Source organism: Helianthus annuus, chromosome 1 (genome assembly GCF_002127325.2).
Source record: "Helianthus annuus cultivar XRQ/B chromosome 1, HanXRQr2.0-SUNRISE, whole genome shotgun sequence".
Lineage (NCBI taxonomy): Eukaryota > Viridiplantae > Streptophyta > Magnoliopsida > Asterales > Asteraceae > Helianthus > Helianthus annuus.
Window position 1 is genome coordinate 91,022,071 of NC_035433.2, and position 22,492 is coordinate 91,044,562.

The 22,492-nt window shown below is 37.3% G+C and overlaps 1 protein-coding gene across 2 annotated transcripts; it reads right to left on the reverse strand.

Annotated features, from left to right (window-relative positions):
• Window positions 1-10,207: 10,207 nt before the first annotated feature.
• On the reverse strand, window positions 10,208-18,777 carry LOC110938434. 2 transcript variants are annotated; one of them, XM_022180770.2, is made up of 5 exons: window positions 18,577-18,777; window positions 18,048-18,101; window positions 15,259-16,402; window positions 11,056-11,109; window positions 10,208-10,519 (listed from the first exon to the last, which is right to left on the reverse strand). In XM_022180770.2, the coding sequence occupies exons 3-5, from the start codon at window positions 16,400-16,402 to the stop codon at window positions 10,503-10,505; spliced, it is 1,215 nt and encodes a 404-aa protein (XP_022036462.1). In that variant the 5' UTR covers window positions 18,048-18,101; window positions 18,577-18,777; the 3' UTR covers window positions 10,208-10,502. The 2 variants fall into 2 exon arrangements, 1 of the variants encoding a protein (XP_022036462.1); XR_002591404.2 differs by lacking the exons at window positions 10,208-10,519; window positions 11,056-11,109; window positions 15,259-16,402 and adding an exon at window positions 17,206-17,511 and having other exon boundaries at window positions 18,577-18,729.
• Between the last annotated feature and the right edge of the window lie 3,715 nt (window positions 18,778-22,492).

Consider the following 22,492-nt stretch of genomic DNA (forward strand, 5'->3'; position numbering starts at 1 on the left):
TCGTGGTAGTGGGGTTAGCGACCTTGACGTCATGAATAGGGCTTTAAGTGATTTCAAAAAAAAAATATCCGAGTGGTTTTCAACATATTGAGGCATGGGAGGTCGTTCGTAAACATGACAAATGGGCAACGGTACCATTGTTGGGTGAAGATAGTGGAAGTTCGGGACAAAAAAGAAAGTCGCCCGATTCGGGTACACCGGGAACTGAGTCACCGATCGATATACCAGACATAAACGTAAACCCGTCACCAACAAGACAAAAAAGGAAAGACAAGAGGCCCGCAACATCATCAAACGATAGCCAAGAGGCCCTCACCGAGAAGCTCGCGCAATACACTCTTATGAAAGAAGAAAAAAAAAACACGGGCGATAGAGTTGACGAATATACGAAAGAAACGCGAGGAAGACACCATAGCGTTAGTGGCGGAACAACGCGAGGCGGTGAAACAACTTATGTATGATCGGGATTTGAAGACATTTACTGAGCCACACGACCATGCTCCACCCGAGATGTTGCCATTTATTCTCGCGAGGAAACGAGATATCGCAAAAAAATATAGAGTAAACTGCCATTTTGGTCCCTGTGGTTTGGTCACTTTTGCCACTTTAGTCCAAAACTCAAACTTTTTGCATCTGGGTCCCTGTGGTTACAGTTTTATTGCCATTTTGGTCCAAAAATGAAATCAGATCATATTTGTCTTATAAAATCCTGCAATTTTGTCATTTTCCTCAGGTGTAAATCAGGTCATATTTGTCTTATAAAATATGGTATTTATTTATAAAAGAGAAATGATCATTTTGCCCCTGCGGAAAATGACAAAATAGCAGGATTTTATAAGGCAAATATGACCTGATTTCATTTTTGGACCAAAATGTCAATAAAACTGAAACCACAGGGACCCAGATGCAAAAAATTTGAGTTTTGGATTAAAGTGGCAAAAGTGACCAAACCACATGGACCAAAATGGCAGTTTACTCAAAAATATAATTGGCCATGCAATTTCTAAATATAAGTTTAAAATATTAGGTTTATTTTATGGTTTAATTTTTCAGTTTTAAATGTAATGTGTTTTTTTTTATTTAGTTTAAAATATGTTTTATTTATTTATGCATAGTTTATAATTTTTAGAAGAGTAAATTGCTCGGATGGTCCCTGTGGTTTCACGTTTTTTCACGTTTAGTCCCCACCTTTTGAAAATAGCATGTATGCTCCTTATGGTTTGTCATTTTGTTACTCGGATAGTCCCCCAACATTTACTCTGGGGACTATCCGAGTAACAAAATGACAAACCATAGGGAGCATACCTGCTATTTTCAAACTAACTGACATCTACTCAGGGACTATCCGAGTAACAAAATGACAAACCATAGGGAGCATACCTGCTATTTTCAAAAGGTGAGGACTAAACGTGAAAAAACTTGAAACCACAGGGACCATCCGAGCAATTAACTCTTTTTAGAAAATAAAAAATATATAACTCAAACACCCTAGGTGATTGACCATACCCCCTGATTGAGTGCAAAATGGGGAGTAGAATGGGGAGTTGACATGACATAATATTACTGAGTAGGATTTCACTCAAACACCCTAGAGGGATTGACTATACCCTCCATACTAAAGGACGTAAATTGCAATTTACTCTATAATTTAATAATGACAAAAGAAGATTAATTAAAGCCTCCCCATGCCATGTATGAACTTAAATGACTTTGCACCATAAGGTATTATTAGATGTTTATAGATTTTCAATGACTACAATGGAGGTTCCATATGTATCGGACACGAACAGGTAAAAACTGAAACCATACATAATATTGAGTTAGAATTCGGTTTTTAAATTTCCGAATCAGCTTAGCATCTTATTAAAATTCAAAATTTGGCCATCTCAAGAAAGCAAGATTCGCCTTAAAGGATAAGTTGATTATGTGATAATCCCTGAGTCTAAATCTAAAATTTGAATAATCTTAATCTCCCAATCACACTTATGATAAGACCGTCCGTAATGGGGCGTGTTTTGTAAATTTTTTTTGAAGAAAACGCCGGAAAACTCCCCATCGCCACTACACACCGGCGTTATTGGGCGTTATTTCGGAAGATTTTGTATGTGGCGTTTTTTGAATCACGCTGCAAGGGGGTTTGACTGGCCAATGAGAAACTAGCAACGGCTAGTAACGGCTAGTTTGATTATTTATTTATTTTTTTAACCTCTTACCTATATATATACAAACTCCTTCAAATTTAAACATCAAAACTCTCTCACAAACACTACCATTTTATAAAAATGATGGATTGCCTCACAGGACCTTTGGATCTGGTCGGCTTACTTTGGCATGGTCGGGTCATGCAATGATATAAATGTTTTTGAACAATCTCCGTTGTTAGAGGACTGGATTTCTGGCAGAGCTCCAAAAGCGTCATTTTACGCAAATGGAAACTACTACCCTGATGGATATTATTTGTGCGACGGAATTTATCCTAGGTATTCGATTGTCGTGAAGACGTTTAGTGATCCTATTGATGAAAAAAGAGCATACTTTAAAAAGGTTCAAGAGTCTTCACGAAAAGACATTGAGAGATGCTTTGGGGTTCTTAAACAACGATTACAATATTTGAGAAATCCTTGTCGTGCATGGACCAAGCAAAAAATGAGAGATGCTATGTACGCTTGTATAATCATGCACAACATGATTTTGGAAGACGAAGGAAAGGCGATATGCCAGAATTATGTGCCAGAAGCCGTTCAAGAGGAGCATCCGCAGGCCTCAATGGAAGAAAGAGTGAATAATGCGCGGGAGTTGCGTTACGAACCGTACCATTCCGCGTTAACGGTTGATTTGGTACAACACACATGGTCGGTTCGGTATGTACCACCTGAGGGTGAAGAAGAAACGGAGGACTAGGAAGACGAAGTTGGCGAGGGTGAAGAAAGCGAAGACAAAAACTAATGTATTTTTTTTAATTTAGTCGGATTTTATTTTTTTTATTTCTAGTATTCTATTTTTTTTAATTTAATGAAGTATTTTAAGTTTTTAATTAAAAAAATAATTGTTCAATGAGTGGAAGGGGCGTTATTGGGCATTATTCCCACTACGCCACTTTTGCAATAACGCCCAAAAAATGGACACATACTGACTGGACTGCCACGTGGCGCAAAAGGCCCAAGGGTAGAGACATTATTCACTAAACCACTACACCTGGTCTAAGTAATATACGACACTAAGCATAGATATTTTGATTTTCATAAGTATAATGTTTGTTAAATTAATTAGTTCATTATGTGATACCAATTAGAACTAAATGACATGTTACTATCAATTGGTAATCCAAGTTGAGTGTTTAGAATGAGAGACGACTTGCAATAAATAATTTGAGTAAAACAAAGTTTACGATTAAACTACCGTTATGTTACATATTACTTATATAAATGACTATTCTTGAAATTAAATATAAATATAAATAAATGAGTGATTGCTTTTCTACTTGATAAATTTTATAAATCTTATTTAAAAAGTTAAATTCTTGATGCTTATACCTTCGAAGATCAATTTCTCAATGATTAATATTACTACACATCTACAATAATGACCCGATACACCTATCGATGATTGTGATATGACATTTACCTTGAAATATATATATTTCTAAATAGAAGCCACCGTGTCATTTTTATGACCACTTCAGGTGCACATCACTTGACTTATTCTTATAACTATTTTTATCTACACGTTTTTCCAAAAAGAATAAACAGAATAAATAAATAGTATAAATCAAATATCACAATTCAAGCCAAAATAAATCAATTTTTAAGGCATCAGGGTATGGTGAGGATAGGGATGGCTAATTGAACCCGAACCCGATAGGTAAATCCGAAACACGACACATCTGGGACGGGTTTAGGGTCGGTTAATCGGGTTTGGGACATGTTTGGGACTAGTTTTTATTTTTTCGTGGGTTTGGGATGAGTTTGGGATTTGTGATATACCCGTTTACCCGACCCAGTTACCCGATAAAGTAAACTCGTTTACCCGATTGTATACCCAATACAAATTCTTTTATATTTTTAAATATGTAAATATATAATACATCATTTTTTCTATACACATAGGTATTTTATCCCGTATGCAGTATACTTATTTGATATATATATATTTAGTGATAATTCTAAATGTAACTGATTAGTAGTTACCCGATAGGTTTTGGGTCGGGTATACCCAACGGGTAAACTTTTTAAAATTAATGGGTTACCCGAAACCCACGGGTATACCCGATACTCGATGGGTATTTACCCGCTAGAAACCCAAAGGGTTTGAGACAAGCATATCTAATCGGGTTTGGGGTTGGGATTACCTAAACCCGTCCCAAACCCAACCCATTGCCATCTCTAGGTGAGGAGCTTCATTGTGTCATGTGGCTCTATTGCTCTTTCTCATAGTTAGCATGGTATGGAATGGATCCCCAATTTTCTCATACTCTACAATAGCCTTGAGGTGGATGGGTGATTGCAACCTATACCCTCCAGCCTAAAATTAATTTAAAACAAATCTTCTTACATTTTAAATTTAAATGTATTGTGTGATTACAATAGTAGGCATAAGGCTCTTATTTTTAAACACACACAAATACTCTCTGGCTCTGAATATACAAGTATATCATCCTGAAATTTAAATACACTAGAATTAGTATATAGAAACCAAACTACATATACATGTATATAATAATCCAGTTATCCCGACAACATTTATTTTTGTTTTAAAGTGTGTGTGATAGAGGAGTCGTTGGCAAGATGAGGACATAGTGGAGTTATCTGGTTTATGTCAAAGAAAGTTTAGATGCAATCATAATTCTTTGCAACAAAAAACATTATCTTCTCTCTTTTTTTTTTTTTTTTTTTTTTTCTTGTCTTCTAAAAACTGGAATCTTTATTTAAAAAATTACTTATATTATTTTCTTCAATCTTCATATATAATAATAGTAGGTTAGTTCCCCGTGTATTACACGGGTTGAACAATTTAAACTATATAGTAAATATATTTCTTGTAAATGCAAATCAAAGACCGAGACATAATTAGGGACCCTGTGCAGTGGTCCTCCCTGCACACCCTTATCACTGCCCATGCATGTGTATTCAATTAACATTTTTCTATTTAGCATTATTTGCAATTATTAACATTTTTCTAAATGTATATATAGAGTATAGATATAGATGTTACTGAATTTTTGAAGAATAATTATTAATTTTGACATATATATTCAAGCTTATAATTATATAATGTAGTCATGTTTTAATAAAATCCAAAAAAGCGTGAAACCCTTTTCAAATTTCAATAAAAGGGTTATAATTATCAGATAAACATTTTTTTTATTTAATACTAGGTTAGTTCCCCGTGTGTTACACGGGTTGAACAATTTAAACTATATAATAAATATTTCTTGTAAATGCAAATAAAAAACGGAGACATTTATATATATATTTGATAAATAATGAAACTAATAATAATAGTAAAAAATCACATACATGTGTACAGAGTCGTCTATAAGAATTCATTTACCCTGTTTGAGCTCGAAAAAATATGTTTCTTGGTAATGTTCTAATATTATTATTTAATTTTAAAATAAAATGGGTATTGGGCTCAGTAAGAGCATCTTTGGTTATGTTTTTTGAAACAACTTATAGACTTATTAGGGTTTTGGAAAAGTCAGTATGAAGTGACTTATTGACTTATTGGTTTTTTCCTCTCACATACACCCGAGTTAATTACATAGTTAGTCCCTGTGTTTTGCACAAAGTAACATACTTAGGTACTAATAGTTTAAAATCACATTCTAGGGTATTAACTTTTCATTTTGTAACGTTTGAAGGTATTAACATTATTTGTAGGTTTAAAATCACATTCTATTAGTACCTAAGTATGTTATTTTGTGCAAACCATAGGGACTAACTATGTTAATACCCTAGAAGTTAGTACCCCCAAACGTTACAAAATGAAAAGTTAATACCCTAGAAGGTGATTTTAAACTATTAGTACCTAAGTATGTTATTTTGTGAAAACCATAGGGACTAACTATGTAATTAACTCCATACACCCATATTGTCAAACATCATTTTGTAGATTATGACTTTTCAAAAAGCCAATAAGTCAATATTTTTTTTCAGAAAGCTTAGACAAACATGCCCTAAAGCTAATGCCGATGGGTATTGGGCTCACTAAGAGCATGTTTGCTATGCTATTTTAAAAAAAATTAACATAGATATCGGGTTTTTTTTTTATAAAAAACACGTGCCCCTCGAAATCACAGACCCTGTGCGGTGGTCCTCCCCGCACACCCTTATCACCGCCCATGCATGTGTATACTCTTTAAGTAATCGATATACATTTGATGATATCCTATATTTTTTTTTTTTGTATTCAATTAACATTTTGTCTAAATGTATATATAGAGTATGGAGTTATGACTTTTCAAAAAGCCAATAAGTCAATAATTTTTTTCAGAAAGCTTAGCCAAACATGCCCTAAAGCTAATGCCGATGGGTATTGGGCTCACTAAGAGCATGTTTGGTATGCTATTTTAAAAAAATTTAACATAGATATCGGGTTTTTTTTTATAAAAAACACGTGCCCCTCGAAATCACAGACCCTGTGCGGTGGTCCTCCCTGCACACCCTTATCACCGCCCATGCATGTGTATACTCATTTAAGTAATCGATACACATTTGATGATATCCTATATATTTTTTGTATTCAATTAACATTTTGTCTAAATGTATATATAGAGTATGGATGTTACTGAATTTTTGAAGAATAATTTTTAATTTTAACATATATATTCAAACTTATAATTATATAATGTAGTGATGAATTTTAATAAAATCCAAAAAAACGTGAAACCCTTTTCAAATTTTAATGGGTTATAATTATCAGATAAACATTTTTCTATTTAATATTATCTACAAATTAGAAGATAAATCATTAGAAAATAAATATAAAAGAAAGGCGGGAAAACCCAAAAATAGGTGCATCCAATGAATGACATGTGTCACACATTGGTTTACTTTATTATATGTATAGATTATCTACAAATTAAAAGATAAATTATTAGAAATTAGTTTTTAATGGATTAACACTTAAATCAAGATAAATGAATATAAAAAACAAAAGAATAAAAGATAAAAAGATATAATTTATGTGATTAAAAGGATATATAGGAGTCATTCTTTATCTCTAATTTTTTGTTTATCCATTTATTTAAGCGGGAAAAAACAATTGAGAGCACTCTAGAAAGCGCCATGTGTCCTTCAAATGGTTTACTTTATTATATGTATAGATATCAATATTTATAAGATGGGTAGCATAAAACGGTTCTATAAACTATTTTAAAAATTATTTTAGAGGATTGGGATTTCATATTTACTAGTGTTTTAATATAATAATTTCCCTCTATATGATTATCAAGTTTGTTAACATTTATATGGGTTAAAGTTATTTTACAAAAACTCCTAAAAATAAGAAATGTATAAAGACACAATGGATCGTACAAGGTGACACAATGTCGAGCAAAATATAACACAATGTCGAGAAAAAAAGACACAATGGGTCGCAATGACGCAAATATAGAAAAGACACAGTTATAATAAACACAAATTCTAAAATCTATAACCTATACATTCAAAAGTGAAAACCTAAAATTTCACATCGTAGAGTTTGATGAGACGATTCAATGTTGCTTGAATTAAGTCAATCGAAGTCCATTTGATACCATTTGTATAACTTCTTATTTTTAGTAACCCTTGTATTTGATCATGTAACACATATTTTGAGTGACTTATGTCACTACATCTTCATGAAATTTACTTTATCTCACTTATCATATCTATATATGCGTAAGTAAAATATCGTGTTCCTAAATGTTTTAAAAGTTTATTTAATTTTATAAATCACAGCCAAGTCTAAGTGTCCAACCCATTAATTATTCATCATTAATCTAGAAGATATGTGAGTCACTGAATTATTATTTTATAGTTTTGTTTTTGTGCAAGATGAGTTATATCTAAGAATAAAAAAGACAATGATTATTATGTAAATAATAAAAATAAAAATAAAAGTATTTTGGAAATAACAAATAGCTTTGATACAAAGACACAGCAATCTCTACTCAATCACATCCGTCTATTTGAAGATCAAACGTGCCTAAAGGGTGTGGGGTTTATGATTGAAACATGATTAGTCATGTAGGAACATGAATAGGAAGCTACATCACCCTCTTATCTGATCCATCATGGTCAGTGGCGGATCTAGAAAATTATTGTAGGGGCAACGTTTCTAAGAAAAGGGTAACGAAATCGAAAAAACGTTAAATTTTTTCAAAATTTACACTACCATCAGAGCGTCAAGTGATAAGAGGAGGAGGGGTGGTCACTAGTGATAGATTTCTATCACTCCCACTATCCAATCAAATCATGCCATGTCATCACTCAATATTCTATCACTAGTGATAGAATTGTAGTAGGGGTGGTATCACTAGTGATGGAATTGGAATTCTATCACTCCCAAATTTTTTTAATTTTCATTTTTAAATTAGAAAATAACAATAAAACACTAAAATATAAATTTCATTAAACTTAAAAAATAAATTACATAGCAAAATAAAAAAAAAACAACTAAACATTGGAAAAAAAAAACTAAACGGGTGGCATCTCCCAACCCAACTTTGCACAAATCTCGCGCTTTTGTTGAATGACAATTGACTTAAACGGTTCGTCGAGATGGTTGTGCTTTTCACACAAGATTTTTAAATCATTTTGTTTTTCAACCGTTTTCAAGTGTTCCTTGTACGCCTGCTCGCATTCAACTTTTGCGGACATAATTATATCTTTTCTTTCTTCGGCCTTCTTGTATCGGGTTATTTTCTCCTCTTCGATTCTAAAGATCGACTCCGCCACCGCTTCCTTCCCTTTGCTTGACGATTCACCACCTCTCTTGCGGCGTGGACTTGTAGGTGTATCTTCTTCAACGGGTCGTCAACGGGTTGATCGGGTTCGTCAAGGGGGTCGTCGTTTAAGTTCATTTCGGGCAAGTTATCTGACGTGAAAGTCGTGTAGTTCCCCGAATCGGATGTCTTTGATCTTTTCGAACCTCCTCGTTTTTTTGGAGCCGTAGGACCACACATGTCAACCAACTCAACGGGGACCCACTTCGGGTGATTTCTCGCAACTTCCCATGCCGCCACGTGTGGAAAACTCCTCTTTTTGTAGACATCGCAATACATTTCGGTGGCTTGTCGCATGATTGTCGCCTCGCTCGCTCTACTTTGTGGGTTTCGGTTGTACAAAAAAAATTGTTTTTAAAAAAATAAACACTTTTCTGTTTTTTATGAAAAAACAGTTTTCTGTTATTTAAAAAAAATTGTTCTGTTTTTTTTTTTAAAAACTGTTCTGTTTTTTTTTATATAAAATTGTTCTGGTTTTTTTTTTTTAAAAAAATTGTTTCTGTTTTTTTTATAAAACTGTTCTGTTTATTTTTTAAAAACTGTTTCTGTTTTTTTTAAACTGTTTCTATTTTTTTTAAACTGTTTCTGTTTTTTTTTTTTAACTATTTCTGTTTTTTTTAAACTGTTTCTGTTTTTTTTTTTATAAAACTGTTCTGTTTTTTTAACTGTTTTTTTAATATTCTGTTTTCTTTTAAATAAAAATTGTTTCTGTTTTTTTTTAATAAAAAAACAGTTTTCAATGAAAAAAGATTTAAACTTTAATAAAAAACATACCTTTTGAATGAAACAAGCGTTGAACTTACTAATTTTCCTGTTCAAATCCGTCCACTTCGACGTCATTTGGTCCATGTTTCGTATCCTTACACCGGGAAATTGCCTAAAATGATTAATGACCCGTCTCCAAAACGCATCCTTTCTTTGCTCGTTGGCATGTTTCCTGCTCTCCGAGATGTGCAAATACACCTGCACCAAGGACACCTCATCCTCGCTCGTCCATTGTTGTCGGACGGTGGGGACGATTTCTTGAACGTCATCATTTTCTTCTTCTTCCTCTTCCTCTTCTTCTTGTTGTTGTTCTTGAACGTAATCATCATCTTCATCGTCGTCAAGACTTTGTTGTGGTTCACGATACACGTTTGCAAAATGATGGATGACGGCGTTGGTTTCTAGTAGTGTAAGGTCCGCTTTTCCAAAATAAAAATAGGCTACTTATAAAAATAATTTAAAGACATCAAAATACCAAATTTAATACATAACGAAATTCTTAGAAAATTTGGGCATGACCCGTTCGTAAAACGAGCATGCCCCCTGTTTATAAGATATTAAACTAACGACAATCTACGACCCATTTAACTTTAAACTACCCCAAACAAAGACAACAAGTTTTCAAGTGTAGACTTCTAACAAGATTAAACAAAACTACAAGACATGGACCCAAAAAGTATGCATATAAACTAGCGGAAGCGCTTGGTATAATAAGGCTTGAACATGTGCTCGCTCCATATCTCCAAATCGCCTAAAGTGGAGTTTTACCTACGTTAACAACCAAATTTTAAAAAGGTTAGTTATCACACTTGTTAAATCATAATTCATTCGTTTTGACTCCATCCATACAGGAACCTTCATTCTTTTACGCATACGACTACCCAAGTAATTGGGTTTAGCATAAACACTCTCATTGAGAGTTAAGCATACACGTTTGACCCGTTTAATTGGGTTTGGCATAAACACTCTCATTGAGAGTTAAGCATAAACATTTGACTCGTTTAATTGGGTTATTTGCTTTCAACATTACTCATCATTCTATCCGCATAACGGATTAAGCTTTCAACATTCATTATGGCATTCGAAGCTACCCGTTCAAACGGATGGCATTCATCTCTACTTGACACGATTGGATTTTAAATCGGTCAAAATGTATCGCTTAACATAACTTTCGTTAGCATACCCAAATCCACATTGGATTTGTTATTTACTTGCTATCAACCATGATTGTCGTGCAAGGTTAGTTCTATATCAAATTAAGTAAAAAGAGAATTTAACAAAGATTTGTGTGCAACGGAACATACCTCGGTCTTGTGATCCTTCCGGTTTCTTAGAGTTTGAACTTTCTTCCTTCACACCTACATCAATACATTCATTCATTCATTTAGTACCCCACTTTCATTCCATCATGTTTTTAAAATTATACATAATTATTCTTTCAAGCATTTCATCGAACACCTAGAGTGCATTACATTAATAAAGCATGGGGTACAAGCATTTAAAGCATGGCTTTGTTATTTCATCCTAATTGTCATCTCTAACACACTAGTTCTTACAATTTCTTTAGTATACATCAATTTATCTAGCATTCAGGTATTACAAGCTGAATTATATATCAAAATTACCTATAATCATAATCTCTTTAATCTTTCTATTCATAATCACAATTTCACAAGTGGGTTTATAGAGTTTTTTTTCATTTAATCAAAATTGAGCATGATTTCTACTCTAGGGAGTCTCCTTAACAACTAAACAACACAATCATATTCAAGAATTCGTGATTGGGTCGAAACCCCCTTTTTACAATTTACCAAATCTAGAAATTCGACTTACCACTTCACCGGGTATGGGTAGATGATCGAATTTTCACTACATGCAGTTGATAAACATCGATTTTTCCTAGTCAATTGGGCGAATTTGGTGAGAACAAGGGTAAACCCTAGTTCTTCCTTGCTCCTGGTCGATCCACACACGTACTGTGTGTGTGATTGTGGTTTTGTCACAACTAAACCTTACTAGTTTGAAAATATTCACTTTCCCCCCTTGAAGTTTATTAAAGGTTGACTTAAACACCTCCCATGACTTAATTTATACATTTTTCACTTATTCTAATATTTAAATAAATTTTTGGGGTGTTACAAGTCTACCCCCCTTAAAAGAGGTTTTGTCCCCAAAACCTGCGCATATAACAAATTTGAACATTTTCGTACCAAAAAGGAACGGATAATGCTTCCTCATTTCGTCTTCTGCTTCCCATGTAAGTTCCGAACCCTTTCTGTGCTGCCACTGCACCAATACTTGTCTAACGGCCTTATTGCGGAGGTTCTTTACCTTGGAGTCTTTAATGGCTATTGGTCTTTCGACATAATTCAGTCCTTCGTTCAATTCGATGTCATCGAGAGGTACAATTGTTGTATCATCTGTGAGACACTTTCTCAACTGCGACACGTGGAAAGTATTGTGAATCCCGTCTAATGAGGGCAGTAACTCCAAGCGATAAGCAACCATTCCAACTCGGGCTAAGATCTTAAATGGTCCGATATACCGAGGGCCTAATTTTCCCCGTTTGCGGAAACGGATTATGCCTTTCCATGGTGACACTTTCAATAGAACATAATCTCCAACCTGAAATTCGATAGGACGCCTCCTTTTGTCTGCATAAGCTTTTTGTCGGTCCTGGGCTGCTTTCAGTCGAGCTCTAACCAATTCAATCTTTTTATTTGTTAATGATATCAAGTCAATTGGAGCAATTTCTCTTTGTCCCACTTCATCCCAACACACCGGGGTCCTACATTTCCTCCCGTAAAGCAGTTCGTAAGGTGCCATTCGAATTCCACTATGGTAACTATTATTATAAGAAAACTCCACTAGTGGTAAGTGGTCATCCCAATTTCCCCCAAAGTCTAAGACACACGCTCTTAACATATCGACAAGTGTTTGAATGGTTCTTTCTGACTGGCCGTCAGTTTGAGGGTGGTATGCAGTGCTTATGTGTAACTTCGTACCCACACTCTCATGAAACTTTTGCCAATAGCGAGAAGTAAATCTAGTATCCCTATCCGAGACGATTGACACAGGCACGCCGTGTCGGGATATGATCTCATTCATATAAATCTCTGCCATCTTCTCGGAAGAATAAGCTTATTTGATAGGTAGAAAGTGTGCGCTTTTCGTAAGTCGATCTACGATTACCCATATTGTATCATGCCCCCCTTTTATTCTAGGAAGCTTGGTTACCAGGTCCATTGTTAGTTCCTCCCATTTCCATACCGGAATTTCCAAAGGTTGTAATTCCCCGTATGGTTTTTGATGTACAGCTTTTACTTGGGAACAAGTCAGGCATTTCTTGACATACTTAACAATATCACGTTTCATACCCGGCCACCAATAATTGGTTTTCAAGTCTTGATACATTTTGGTAGCCCCGGGGTGAACCGAGTATCGAGATTTGTGTGCTTCTTCAAGTAGCGCTGCCTTGACTTCACAGAAACGAGGTATCCAAATTCGGCCGTACCTTACTTTGAGTCCGGTCGAATTTTCTTTTAGCTTATCAACCACACCTTTAAGTCTTTCCTTCTTTAAATCTTCCGCTCCAAGAGCCTTTATTTGGGAATTTTTTATCATATCAAATAAACGGGGCGTAACAATCATCTTCATGGACTTCACTTGGATGGGAGGTGGATATTCTTTTCGACTTAACGCATCGGCCACCACGTTTGCTTTTCCCGGGTGATATAGGATATCACAATCGTAATCTTTAATAAGTTCCAGCCATCTCCGTTGCCTCATGTTTAAGTCTCTCTGCTCGAAGAAATACTTGAGGCTTTTGTGATCTGAGTAAATTGTGCACCTCGTGCCATATAGATAATGCCTCCATATCTTTAGGGCGAATACCACCGCTGCCAATTCTAGATCGTGGGTTGGGTAGTTCACTTCATGTGGCTTCAATTGTCGTGAAGCGTAAGCGATAACCTTTCCCTTTTGCATCAAAACGCAGCCTAATCCCTGGTGTAAAGCGTCTGAATAGACCACCAGGTCTTCAGTCCCATCCGGTAATGTCAAGACCGGCGGACGTGATAGTTTTTCTTTTAATGTTTGAAAGGCCTCCTCCTGTTCTTTACCCCACACAAACTTCTCTTTCTTCCTCGTCAGTTTTGTTAAGGGTAAGGCTATCTTTGAAAAATCCTGTATGAACCGTCTATAGTATCCAGCGAGGCCCAGAAAACTTCTTATTTCGGTCGGGTTCTTCGGAGAAACCCACCTCATTACAGCATCGATCTTTGACGGATCTACTAACACACCTTCCGAGTTGATTACATGCCCCAGAAACTGCACTTCTTTGAGCCAAAAGGCGCATTTTGAGAATTTCGCGTAAAGTTTCTCCTTGCGGAGAACTTCAAGTACTTCACGCAAGTGCTTTGCATGCTCAGCTTTGCTTCGCGAATAGATTAAGATATCATCTATGAACACGATTACCGATTTGTCTAACATGGGTCGGCACACTCGGTTCATAAGATCCATAAATGCAGCCGACGCATTCGTTAATCCAAAAGACATGACTAGAAATTCATAGTGCCCATAACGGGTTCTGAACGCAGTCTTTGGAATATCTTCTCCTCGTACTCTAACCTGATGATACCCTGAACGTAGGTCTATCTTGGAGAACCAACTCGCCCCTTGTAATTGATCAAAAAGGTCGTCAATTCTAGGTAAAGGGTAGCGGTTCTTTATGGTCAGCTTATTTAGCTCTCTATAGTCGATACACATGCGCATCGACCCGTCTTTCTTCTTAACAAATAAGACAGGTGCTCCCCAAGGTGACACACTCGGGCGTATGAAGCCCTTATCTAGAAGATCTTGTAATTGTGTCATTAATTCGCGCATTTCAGTGGGAGCCAACCTATAGGGGGCCTTTGCAACCGGCTTCGCACCCGGATTCAATTCGATACGAAATTCTATTTCTCGCTCGGGAGGAAGTCCCGGCAATTCCTCTGGAAACACATTCGGAAATTCATTCACGACTTCAACGTCTTCAAACCTCGGGAGGGTTTGTCGGGTATCTATTACATAAGCTAGGTATGCACTATTCCCGTTAAGTAAGTATTTGAAAGCTTGGACAAGGGTGCACAATTTGGTTTCCACATTTCTTTCTCCTTGAATACTCAGTTGCCTTCCACTTGGAGCTTGGACAAGCATGGTCTTATTTTCACAATTAATTTCTACATGGTGTCGCGCCAGCCAATCCATTCCCACTATCATTTTAAATTCCCCCAAAACCATGGGTATAAGGTCAATATCGAATTCCTCATCTTCTATGGTGGATTTGCAATTTCTACAAATCTCATGTAACATATAGACCTTACTATCGGCTATTTCTACTTCTAGGGGCATTGGCATTCGTTCAGTCTTAAATGATGGATGTTGTACAATTTCACCCGAAATAAATGACATAGTGGCTTCAGTATCGAACAAAACATAAACCGGTATGGAGTTTATTAGAAAGATACCTGAGACCACATTCGGCTGGGATTTTGCTTCTTCAGATGTGACTTGAAACATTCTCCCTTTCGCCCTAGAACCCTCTTGCTTCATATCTTCTTTCTTTGACTCTTGCTGAAGCTTCGGGCATTCCGATTTGATATGCCCCTTTTCGAAACAGTTGAAACAAGTCTTCGGGTTGTTCGGGCATTGATAAGACGAATGTCCCTCCTTACCGCATTTGAAGCACCCCTTTTTGCCTAACAAACACTCTCTGGTATGGAGCTTCCCACAAGTCTTGCATGGAGTAATTCCACCTTTCGACTTACCCTTCCTTCCTTGATCCTGAAACTTCCCCTTTTTAGATGGACTAAAACTTGCACCCTTTTCACTTGGTCTCTTTTCACCTCGCTCTTCTTGCCTTTTAATTTCAATCTCCCTATCCCGTGCTAAATTAATGAGCTCATCGAGGGTTTCACATTTTGAAGGAGTGATGAATTCTCTAATTTCTGCCTTTAATACGCCATAGAAACGATTTATCTTCATTCTTTCGGTTATTACCAATTCCCCACAGAACTTCATCTTATCCATGAAAGCGTTTGATATTTCATTTACCGACTCATTTTTCTGCCGGAGGCGTAAGAAATCCTCCTGAATCTTGTCGATAGCCGACTGAGGACAATGATATCTCATGAAGGGCTCCTTAAACTCTTGCCAAGTTATAATTTGAAGTCTATCTTCGCCTACTTCCTTACTGTGCGCATCCCACCAATCTTTTGCCTGATGGGTTAGTAGACCGGTAGCGAACATTACTTGATCTTCCTTATCGCACCGACTTCGTATGAACACCGCCTCTATATTCGAGATCCATCTTTGACATTCGATTGGATCGATTTTACCGTCATACGTCGTCGGATGACATGCCATAAAATCTTTATGTGTGCACCATCGTTCTTTGCTTTTGCCCTTAGATCCCTCTATCAGTTCTTTCAGTTCTTCAATCTTGCTAGTCATCATGGCATCCACAACTCCCAACACCCGACTTTCTACTTCTTGAGCTAATCGTGGAAGATTAGCTTGCACAACCCCTTCTGCCACTTCCGTGACTCTATTGTGAAATGCTTCTTGACGAGCCGTATCATTATCATCATTAACGTTGCTTGCATCTGCCATCTACACAATGTCATATTTACATTTAATACAAATAACAAGCTTTCATTACGTCATAGTTCATTAATCCATGTTTACTTCATCCGCATTCCCATATTTTAGACTTTACTTGCTTTTTAAATTTTTATTATTCGTTTATATCATTCGACTCGTCACCTTTGATTCTTTCGAGTCCATCCCTTCATAATTACTATTTATGGTTCCCCACATCTATGAAGCCTTATATGGACTTCTCGTAACAATTTAATAGGCTTTCAAATAATACGGAAACTTAGAATGTGAAAAACAAAACAAATCAGCGAACTGGACCTACGCTAGCCGTCGGCGACGGCAGGGAAGCCCGTCGGCGACGGCTCTTATAAATGTGCGTCGGGTGAAAAACCCCGTAGGCAGGAACTTAGGCCGTCGGCCAAACTAGGGCGTCGGCGACGGACGGGTAGGGCGTCGGCGACGGCCTTCCCCTGATCATTTCGCTGTAACTTCATTTTTTATGTTTTAATCCATTTCCAGGTCCGTTATCAGCTCCTCGGGTTCCGGAATTTCTTGTTTCGCTACCCATAATTGTTACTTCAGATATTTAACTCAACTTTACATCTTAAACTCGTGACATATACTAGCATTCATCGAAAACGTACATTATTACCTCATTGGCGATCCTGGAGCGAGCACACTTTCGAACGAGCCATCGGTTTGAGTTCAAGCATCGCGTTAAAAAAACTCGAATCCCTCAAACCTTGGCTCTGATACCAACTTGTAAGGTCCGCTTTTCCAAAATAAAAATAGGCTACTTATAAAAATAATTTAAAGACATAAAAATACCAAATTTAATACATAACGAAATTCTTAGAAAATTTGGGCATGACCCGTTCGTAAAACGAGCATGCCCCCTGTTTATAAGATATTAAACTAACGACAATCTACGACCCATTTAACTTTAAACTACCCCAAACAAAGACAATAAGTTTTCAAGTGTAGACTTCTAACAAGATTAAACAAAACTACAAGACATGGACCCAAAAAGTATTCATATAAACTAGCGGAAGCGCTTGGTATAATAAGGCTTGAACATGTGCTCGCTCCATATCTCCAAATCGCCTAAAGTGGAGTTTTACCTACATTAACAACCAAATTTTAAAAAGGTTAGTTATCACACTTGTTAAATCATAATTCATTCGTTTTGACTCCATCCATACAGGAACCTTCATTCTTTTACGCATACGACTACCCAAGTAATTGGGTTTAGCATAAACACTCTCATTGAGAGTTAAGCATACACGTTCGACCCGTTTAATTGGGTTTGGCATAAACACTCTCATTGAGAGTTAAGCATACACATTTGACCCGTTTAATTGGGTTATTTGCTTTCAACATTACTCATCATTCTATCCGCATAACAGATTAAGCTTTCAACATTCATTATGGCATTCGAAGCTACCCGTTCAAACGGATGGCATTCATCTCTACTTGACACGATTGAATTTTTAATCGGTCAAAATGTATCGCTTAACATAAATTTCGTTAGCATACCCAAATCCACATTGGATTTGTTATTTACTTGCTATCAACCATGATTGTCGTGCAAGGTTAGTTCTATATCAAATTAAGTAAAAAGAGAATTTAACAAAGATTTGTGTGCAACGGAACATACCTCGGTCTTGTGATCCTTCCGGTTTCTTAGAGTTTGAACTTTCTTCCTTCACACCTACATCAATACATTCACTCATTCATTTAGTACCCCACTTTCATTCCATCATGTTTTTAAAATTATACATAATTATTCTTTGAAGCATTTCATCGAACACCTAGAGTGCATTACATTAATAAAGCATGGGGTACAAGCATTTAAAGCATGGCTTTGCTATTTCATCCTAATTGTCATCTCTAACACACTAGTTCTTACAATTTCTTTAGTATACATCAATTTATCTAGCATTCAGGTATTACAAGCTGAATTATATATCAAAATTACCTATAATCATAATCCCTTTAATCTTTCTATTCATAATCACAATTTCACAAGTGGGTTTATAGAGTTTTCTTTCATTTAATCAAAATTGAGCATGATTTCTACTCTAGAGAGTCTCCTTAACAACAAAACAACACAATCATATTCAAGAATTCGTGATTGGGTCGAAACCCCCTTTTTACAATTTACCAAATCTAGAAATTCGACTTACCACTTCACCGGGTATGGGTAGATGATCGAATTTTCACTACATGCAGTTGATAAACATCAATTTTTCCTAGTCAGTTGGGCGAATTTGGTGAGAACAAGGGTAAACCCTAGTTCTTCCTTGCTCCTGGTCGATCCACACACGTACTGTGTGTGTGATTGTGGTTTTGTCACAACTAAACCTTACTAGTTTGAAAATATTCACTTTCCCCCCTTGAAGTTTATTAAAGGTTGACTTAAACACCTCCCATGACTTAATTTATACATTTTTCACTTATTCTAATATTTAAATAAATTTTTGGGGTGTTACAAGTAGTGGGTCGAGTTGGTGGGGTTGGGTTTAATACGTTTGGGGTTGAAATTGGTGAGGTTGAAACGGTGGGACGAACGGTTGGTTTTGATACGTTTGCGATTGAAAGGGTGGATATTGTTGGGTTTGAAAGGGTGGATATTGTTGGGTTTGAAAGGGTGGGACTTGGTCGGGTTCGTCTTGCAACCTAAAGCGCGCCGGCTCGCCAAGATTCGCTCGAACCTTGGGTCTTATGGGATTTTTCTTCGTACCCGAACCTCTTTTTTTCGAACCCCCACCTCTCTTGCTTAAACCTTCCTTGTATCTTGTAAAATATTTTTTGAAATCAAATGGAGAATTGTATGATTTTTTGAAGTGAGTTGGATAAATTTTGATATGAAATGTATTGGGTTAAAATAGATTTATATAACATTCAAAAAAAAAAAAATACCCAACGGTTCATTTTTACCCCCCCAACGGTCACCCATCAACGGTCCTTTTTTGAATTTCCAACGCGTTATACATTCAACGCGTTAAGTTTTCCACGCGTGATGATAGGGTCGGCGGCGGTGTTCCGTGATGGATTAATGCGTGATGGGGTGGTATCACGCACCACCTCGCCTGCTCTAACGAAGGTTACCCTTTCTTGAAGGGTAGATCCGCCCCTGATCATGGTTCCCATAGATTAACCATGACAACCATGGTCCTAATTTCCATTTTTCAAGATTTCATTTAATATTTCTTTAGACAAAAATAAATTAAAATAATGGGGATAGTGGTTTGGGTCACGACCACACCTTTAGGGTAATAGTTTTAGATGGTTGATTAAAGGTGAGTGACATGACACTATCGTGAAGGATCATGGTGATCATAAAGGTTATGACCACATCCTATAACCTTATAAGTGAGAGGAGAAAAAATACATTACGTAAGCAGGAGGGGTTTCTCTCACATTATCTAAACTTTTTTATTTTAACGAAAATAAAAATATACGTGAAAATTAACTAAACATATGTGGTGTTCGTCAAGCATCGAGCATTTATGCACATATGCATGCATGCATAGAGATGCAACTGAAGTCATCTTATGATGGTGAATCATGCCAAATGTATTAGCTAGTGTCGAAGCTCCCAAAACATAGCCCTTTTCACAAATGAGGATGGGCATTGTCCTATTTCCCAAAACAAAACACATAGATGAATCTGAATTCTGTAAAACAAATTGTATGAGATACATATAAATATAAAGAAGAGATGCAAAAAAGGAAAAAAGTATACTAATACACACCTAAAATATTGAATAAAATAGAGTGATAAGGTAGAAGAATGTGATATGTGATGATTTACCATTCAGAGGTTACCTCTTAACCATTCAGACTTGAGGTTACCTCTTATTCATTGAGAGGTTTTAAACCATTAAGAGGTAGCATCTGAATGGTCATTAAGAGGCTAACAAACAGCCCATGACTCATAACTGAATAAACCGACAACTGCTATAATTGAACCGTACCAAAAACAAGCGGGTCGGTTTAGTGATCTTTTGAAAACCAAAAGTAGTAGTTATGATTAACAGGGTTTCCATATCTGCCAAAACCAAACCGAACCGACTCTATGTATTTTTTTAAATCATAGATTATTGGGAAATTAGATTTTATTTATCCCACCTTTTGTTTGTTAGCCAATAATAATCTCACCTGGGAATATTCATGCCAATAGTCCCACCTTTTAGACTATTTTTTCTCACTAGACCTCCGTTAAAAAAACTCTGTCGTCATTACTTTTTTAACGACGTGAATACTGACTGGGCAATGACATGGGATTAATAATCCCACCTTTTGCTTGTTGGCCAATAATAATCCCACCACCATCGCCGTCAGCCACCACAATACAACCATCACCATCAACCACTACCATCACCATCAACCCCCACAATCACCACCACTGTCACCATCAACCACCATAATCACTACATTTTTTTTTGAGCGGAAAATTTGGATAACTGACGGACCACTGGCCACCAGCAGAACCACCCGATCATATCCATCTCCACTAGGCATAATGCCTATATACTTGTTTCAGGAGGAAACCCAATAAATATGGGAAAACCCCCCTTGTGGGAATCGAACCCAGGACATATTGGTCCTAAAGTCTTATCTCACCCCCAAGATGCCACTAGGCTATAAAGCCATGGACACCATAATCACATAGTTGATAGTGATGGTGGCGATCGTGGTGAGATTATCATTGGCAAACAAACAAAAGATGTGATTATGAATCCCATGTCATTCAGGGGCGGACTACGTTAGATTACCGGGTTCCAAGGAACCCATTCGATTTGTTGTTTTTAGAGAAAATCTATATAGAAAACACAGTAGGAACCCATAAATAAATTATGGGTGAACCCATAAGCAAAATTCTCTTGTGTTCAGTTGGTAAACCGCTCAGCCTTTTTGTCTGTTTCGAACTTCGCCTTCTCCTCGTCAAAGGCGGCCTTCGACTTCTCAAAAGTTTTCACTTGCCTCAGCAATCGCTCACGGTACTTCTCCCACTCTTCCCTTTCCCTAACTATGGTCCGCCACTCGCGAACGATCTGATGGTTAGCAGCGTGAGTGTTGGCTTCACCAACAACATAAGCATGATAGAGCGCGCTGTGGGTTCGCTCCCTTTGGCGATTAACCTCACCAGGAGGAATGGAGTTAAGAAGCCAGTCTCGGCAAGGCGCGAACTCCAAGAAAGTATCTTTCTGTTTCAAGCCCCATGGCGGCTGATGCAGCGCTTCTCCCCGGCTTTCCTCAATATAAGACTTGTAATAAAGGCCTCCCAAAGTGTCCATTGGGCCGATAGGAGAGTGAGACGTCGCACCGGTCCTCCCCGCGCCAGCAAAACCAGCAGCAGCAGTCTGCTCCTTAGTCGCTGGACCAGTTTCTCCAGCAGAAGTTACCTGCGCAGTTTGAACAGGGGCGTCGGTGGGCGAGGGCTCAACAGGTTTTTCCACCTCTACGCGTTTTCCCTTCTCAGAGGTGGGCTGGTCAAGCCCAGTAACAGGAGTCGGCCCCAAACCCTGCGCCTTCCCAGCTGAGAGGGTGGCGACAACCTCCGGTTCATTGGGCCCAGTAGGAAGTTTCTCAGCAGCCCGTTTTCTCTCAACCTCCCTTTCCTTAACAGGCTTCTCGGCACCCTTTTGTTTCTCCTTCTCAGACTGAAGAGCCGTGAAAGGTTTGATGGTAACCTTGGTAACCCTAGGACGCTTCAGCGTCGGCTCTGAGGGCTCTGTGATAGTGACACCCTTCTTCTCAAGGGTCGTCTTTTCAGCCTCTGCTAAGAGAGAATATTAGAAAGGAGGATAACAAGTACAAGAAAGCAAAATACTAACCAGGAGAGAATTTGTAAAGCGAACGCAAGTTGCTCCTCTTTCCAATCAAAGGAGCATCGCCAGGCTTCGACAACACGGAGGCCCCAAGCGCAGCCTCCCTACTCCTTTTCCTTATCAACTTCACTGCAGGATCTTCCTGCACTTCCTCTTCATCCTTTTCTTCCTGCGCAGCAGAAGACGGGGTGGTCCCAGCATCCGGGTTGCGAGAACCCGCGCTCCCTGAGCTCTTGGAACCTCCAGCTCCAGCCTTTTTCTCGCC